Source organism: Bison bison, unplaced genomic scaffold (genome assembly GCF_000754665.1).
Source record: "Bison bison bison isolate TAMUID 2011002044 unplaced genomic scaffold, Bison_UMD1.0 scf7180017864263, whole genome shotgun sequence".
NCBI lineage: Eukaryota > Metazoa > Chordata > Mammalia > Artiodactyla > Bovidae > Bison > Bison bison.
In genome coordinates this window covers 4,675,170-4,681,339 of record NW_011494835.1, presented here as the reverse complement: position 1 = coordinate 4,681,339, position 6,170 = coordinate 4,675,170, and the positions used below count along the sequence as shown (strand labels likewise).

The 6,170-nt window shown below is 39.1% G+C and overlaps 1 protein-coding gene across 3 annotated transcripts in view; it reads right to left on the bottom strand.

The window, feature by feature from the left end:
* The window catches only part of SLC39A8 (solute carrier family 39 (zinc transporter), member 8), an 83,503-nt gene that overhangs the window by 3,365 nt on the left and 73,968 nt on the right, over positions 1 to 6,170 (bottom strand). For all 3 annotated transcript variants that reach the window (XM_010848286.1, XM_010848284.1, XM_010848287.1), the window contains 2 exons: positions 3,046 to 3,253; positions 1,956 to 2,140 (listed from right to left, as the gene is read on the bottom strand). In XM_010848286.1, coding sequence (XP_010846588.1) covers positions 1,956 to 2,140; positions 3,046 to 3,253 — 393 coding nt within the window. The remainder of the gene's footprint in view (positions 1 to 1,955; positions 2,141 to 3,045; positions 3,254 to 6,170) is intronic.

Here is a 6,170-nt window from a genome sequence, read left to right as displayed (position 1 = left end):
TCCATACCATTTCTGTCCTTTATGGAGCCCATCTTTGCATGAAATGTTCCCTTGGTAGCTCTAATTTTCTTGAAGAGATCTCTAGTCTTTCCCATTCTGTTGTTTTCCTCTATTTCTTTGCATTGATCGCTGAAGAAGGCTTTCTTATCTCTTCTTGCTATTCTTTGGAACTCTGCATTCAGATGTTTATATCTTTCCTTTTCTCCTTTGCTTTTCGCTTCTCTTCTTTTCACAGCTATTTGTAAGGCCTCCCCAAACAACTTAGACACCCCTATTATCATCTTGCATCACATATACTGTTTTTCCATTCATTTCAGTTTTTACTTGTATTTATGTAATCATGTGTGTGGTTTTGTTTGTTGAATTACAGGTTCCCCTCTTTGTAGACAAAAAACCATGCCTTTCTGCTCCCTCCACCATCTACAATGCCTTACCAATTTTCAAGCCTGATACAAAAATATCAATTGATAATAGCTGATGAAATATGCTTTCAGAAGTCACTATATAGTTAATTCTTATTCTCTTCAATTTGTTTCCTTTGGCTTGTTCTATCCCTCATAAAATCATAAGGTTTTTTAAATAAACAGTGCTGTTTTTGAATCGAAGACTATAACAATCTCATGGTGGTGAAAGCAATTAAAACCCCAAGTTCTATACTTAAAATCCACTCTTTCTCAGCACAAAACTTTTACTGAAAAGGCTCATGAAGAGATCTGTAAATGTCATCTTTTCAAAACACATTTCCAAGTGATTTGCTATGTACACAGTGGTGCAATGTGCCAAAGCATTCAGGAGACCTCCAGACTCTGCAGTCACTCCATTTGCCTGATTTGAGAAAACGTAAATTACAAGGATACAATGGATGAAATTTGTGAAGCCATTCTGAAAAAAGCAAAGCTGCCGTAAGTATATATAGCATCATTTATTTGTATTATTTCTTTAAACCGAATAACTCTAATAGATTCTGTTCTTATATTTCAAAAGAAAAGAAGTGATGACCTAACGTAAATACATTATGAGGCACTAAATTCTGTGAAGAAAAACATAAATGCAGTGATGGTTCTAAGAGATGAAATCCTTGTGCTTATAAGGGTCTGCACAGAACAATGAACAGAGTTAATGCAGATGGAGGAAATTAAATTAGTAAGTTATACATGTAAAAAGACATTCAGTTCCAAATGCAAAGGAAACATTCCTTGATTTGCATCCATTTAGCACATTTTCGTTTTCTAGAAAGCCATCCATGATTTATTTGAAAATGCACGGAACCACTGATACTCTCTCCCTTACACACACACACACACAGACATACACAGAAACAGCATAAACATAAACATAGATATAAATATACACTGACCCAAGTAAATATCGTTCACCTTTAACTTATCAAATTTACTCTACCTCAAAAGTCTCTTACTGTTTAGAACTTTGAAGTAACAGAATGCTATTTACTTTATTCAGCAAGTCATTTCCTTCCAAATATGACCTCTTCTTGAAAAAAGGGTGAAAAGTCCTTTGGAGCCATACCATAGCAGGATACAAGCTTTACCCACAAGGAAAAACACCTGGGAAAATATCTCTACTTCAACAAAAATAAGTCATTTTGTCCTCTAGCAATGAGATCCTACCTAGATCAAAGAATTGATGAGAATCACTGTCAAATCACTATTAGTACAAACCACTCAAAAAGAGCGGACCTGAAATACTTTAAATGACAACAGAAAGGCCATCCACACTGAGAAAAGCAAAAGGTCACCCTTAGAGAAGGAAATGGCAACCCACTCCGGTGTTCTTGCCTGGAGAACCCCAGGGACGGGGGAGCCTGCTGGGCTGCCGTCTATGGAGTTGCACAGAATCAGACACGACTGAAGTGACTTAGCAGCAGCAGCAGTCAATTCATAACCCAGATGTTTATTTCCAAATTTAAAATACAACAAAATCTTAAAGTTTCTTACCATGTCCGCCAGAGAAATATAGAGGAACATGCCTCCAGCAAGGGCAAAGATAATATTTGGAGCAAAATTATTGCCCACCAAGATGCCAAAAGCTAGCCCAACATAGCAGGAACATGCAGAAAGGAAATTGAATAACAAGGCTTGTCGAGTGCTCATTCCTGCATTGAGTAGGATCACAAAGTCCCCTAGAAGAAGAAGAATACATTAAGTCAATAGTTTTTCTTTTTTTTTTAATTACTTTTTACTGGAGTATAGTTGCTTTACAATGTTGTGTTAGCTTCTACTGTGCAGCAAACAGGTATTCTCTCTTTTCGATTTCCTTCCCATTTTGGTCACCACAGAGCACCAAGCAGAGTTCCCTGAGCTACACAGCAGGTTCTCACTAGTTATCTATTTTATACACACTGTCAATAGTGAAAGCAAAAGGTGAAGAGGGTGGCAGAAGATGAGATGGTTGGATGGCATCACCAGAGCTGACTCATTGGAAAATACCCTGATGCTGGGAAAGATTGAAGGTGGGAGGAGAAGGGGACCACAGAGGATGAGGTGGTTAGATGGCATCACCGATTCAATGGACATGAGTTTGAGTGAACTCTGGGAGTTGGTGATGGACAGGGAGGCCTGGCGTGCTGCAGTCCATGGGGTGGCAAAGAGTTGGACATGACTGAGTGACTGAACTGAACTGAACTCAACAGACATGAACTTGGGCAAACTTCGGGAGACAATTTGACCAAGGGAAGGACAGGGAAGCCTGGCGTGCTGCAGTCCATGGGGTTGCAAAGAGTTAGTCATAACTTAGCTATTGAACAACAACAATCAGTCCCAATCTCCCAATTCATTCCACCCCACCTCTTCCCCCATCACTGGTGTTCATACATTTGTTCTCTATTTAAATAGTTTAGTAGATTTGTTCTCTACTTAAATACTTTTTTCTCTTTTTGGATGAAATAAATGATAATAACCAATGTCTAAAAAGGCTGCTTCATTTCGAGACATCAGCAGGAGTTTTAAGAGTGTGTCATCTGAAATGTCTCCCTCCCCTTAAACCAAGAAGTTAACGGACTTAGACGACATGAGAAGAACTCCTTACCTAATTCATGAGGGAACTCCTCACATAGGATGGCTATGGAGGTGCTGAGTCCCTGCAGAAGAGACAAGGTGCAGGAGGCCCCGATGGCCAGGCCATCGATGAAATTGTGGAGGGCATCACTGAGCGTTATCATCCAGGCGATCGTCCCTATTTCTGAGAGCTTTGGCCCCTTCAAACAAGTACACGAGCTTGACTCTTTTTTTCCATCCTGTAAAATAACAGAAAATCAATCCACAGGATAACCAACATTTCTTGAAAGTCCAAGTGATACAGAGAAGTAGATGTATTATGTGTTGAGAGAGACAAATGTTTCCAACAGAAAGTCTTTCATAGTGGATAGGAACCACTAATCATAAAAAATGGAGGAAAAAAACTTGGAGAAAGGAAGAGACTGACAGGCCTTGAACAAACCACTTAAAAGACATTTTACTCTGGTTTCTCTTCAAACAATCCTTTTGACTTGTATGAACAAATTCTTACTACTCCCTTCCTAAAATGTAATATTAATAGATATTAACCTAAGAATTTGATTTATTCATACACTTTAAAGTAAAAGAAGTTTTTCAAAGACTGAATTTAAATTCTTTTCCATGTTATAATTTGAATGTGAAATCCACATTTAAAGCATGATAACATCAAGGAGTATGTATTCTAATCTATCCTGTGCCAACCTTGTAACTGTGAGCAAGTAATCTGAGCTTTAGCGTCTTTGATCATGAAGTGAAGAGAATGCTCTAAATTATTCATTTATTTTTCAATGACTTAGTAAGTTTCCACTGTGTTCCAGGTAGAGTTCTGGGTGTTTAGGATATCCTACAAGCTCTAAATTTCAATGATTCTCTTAACAAATTATATGAAGTATGATTAAAATAGGGTTGCCTTTACACCACACTTCTTTCCACCATGAAACAACAGAAAATCCTACAGCAGAATCTTTGTAAGAATTTTAATTTCCATAAGAAATTTTTTCAAAAAGAATTTAAATTTCCATAAAATTTACAAAATTGTATAAAATCAAATGACAGATGCCAACTGAAGCATATTCCAGAAACTGTGGGAAAAGATAATAAAATGCAAATTCATTTTTAAGTAGGGAAGCAATTTGCAATTAACTGGAGAACATTTTATTCCTAATTCTCCTCCCCTCAACTCTACCTCAGCAGCTAATCAACATATTTATTGAACATCTGCAATTTATACAACAGTCTGTTGAATGCTACAGGAAGTACACAGAAGTGGGAAACACAGGTTCTATCTCCAAGAAGCCTATTTACCTTGGAGAAACAAGATGTAAAGTATACAACTGACTCTAAAAATTGTGCAACATATATCAGCCGAAAAGGGCTTCCTTCAGAGCAATCATCTGAGAGGTGGTGCTTTTTCTCTGACGTCACTTAAATGCTCAAAACACTTTGGGGAGCATTCTTTCAAAGCTGACTTCCAATCTTGCCACACACCTTTTCACTGTTTCATTAGTGGTAAATCTTCACCTTTGAGGGAGATTTTGTTTGTGCACGCATGCATGCTCAGTTGCTTCAGTCATGTTCGACTCTTTGTGACCCTATGGACTGTAGCCCACCAGGCTCCTCTGTCCATGGGATTCTCCAGGAAAGAATACTGGAGTGGGTTGCCATGCCCTCCTCCAGGGGATTTTCCAGGCCCAGGGACCTAACCCATGTCTCCTGTGGCTCCTGCATTGCAGGTGGATTCTTTACCACTGAGCTACCAGCAATTTGCAAGGGGAACATCCCCTTCTCTCAAAAACACAGGAAGCAACATTAATCTCCTTTTACTTTAGAAGGCAGTTCTTATCAGCATAAAAAGAATTCCTTCTGGTTTTAAAATGTGGTCTTTTCACTGTACAGTGTTAAAACATAATCTGAGACAAATTAAATAATTTAAGAGTTTATTCAAGCAAGAATGGATTCCAAGCTGGCAGTGTCAAACCAGGAGTAGTTAGGAACATTCCAGGGACAGGAAGCCTACGGAGACTTTTACAGAGAAAAGATGGAAGCAAAGCAAGGAAATTATTGATTGAATACCATTCAATGTCTACTTGGAAGTTAGGAACTGACTGTCTTTAGGTTTTGATTTTGTAGCCTTGAGGCATTTACAGGCTTAGATTTTGGATTGCTTACATATGACATTTGAACTACCTCAGCCTCTGTCCTTATTTAATTAATTCAATAGTTGATATATCTTAACTGCCACAATGTAATAAACAACAACGACTTCAGTTGAGTTCAGTTCAGTCCAGTCATTCAGTCATGTCTGACTCTTTGCGACCCCATGAACCACAGCACACCAGGCCTCCCTGTCCATCACCAACTCCTGGAGTTCACTCAAACTCATGTCCATCGAGGCGGTGATGCCATCCAACCGTCTCATCCTCTGCTGTCCCCTTCTCCTCCTGCTGTCAGTCTTTCCCAGCATCACCTTCTTTTCAATTGAGTCAGTTCTTCACATCAGGTGGCCAAAATACAGAGTTTCAGCTTCAACATCAGTCCTTCCAGTGAATCTTCAGGACTGATTTCCTTTAGGATGGACTGGTTGGGATCTCCTTGCAGTCTGAGGGACTCTCAAGAGTCTTCTCCAACACCACAGTTCAAAAGCATCAATCCTTCAGCGCTCAGCTTTCTTTATAGTCCAACTCTCACATCTGTACATGACTACTGGAAAAACCATAGACTTGACTAGACGGACCTTTGTTGGCAAAGTAATGTCTCTGCTTTTTAATATTCTGTCTAAGTTGGTCATAACTTTTCTTCCAAGGAGTAAGCGTCTTTTAATTTCATGGCTGCAGTCACCATCTGCAGTGACTTTGGAGCCCCCCAAAATAAAGTTTGACCTGTTTCCACTGTTGCCCCATCTATTTGCCATGAAATGATGGGCCTGGATGCCATGATCTTCGTTTTCTGAACGTTGAGCTTTAAGCCAACTTTTTCACTCTCCTCTTTCACTTTCTTCAAGAGGCTCTTTAGTTCTTCTTTACTTTCTGCCATAGGGGTGGTGTCATCTGCATATCTGAGGTTATTGATATTTCTCCCAGCAATCTTGATTCCAGCTATGCTTCATCCAGCCCAGCATTTCTCATGATGTACTCTGCATATAAAGTTAAAATAAGC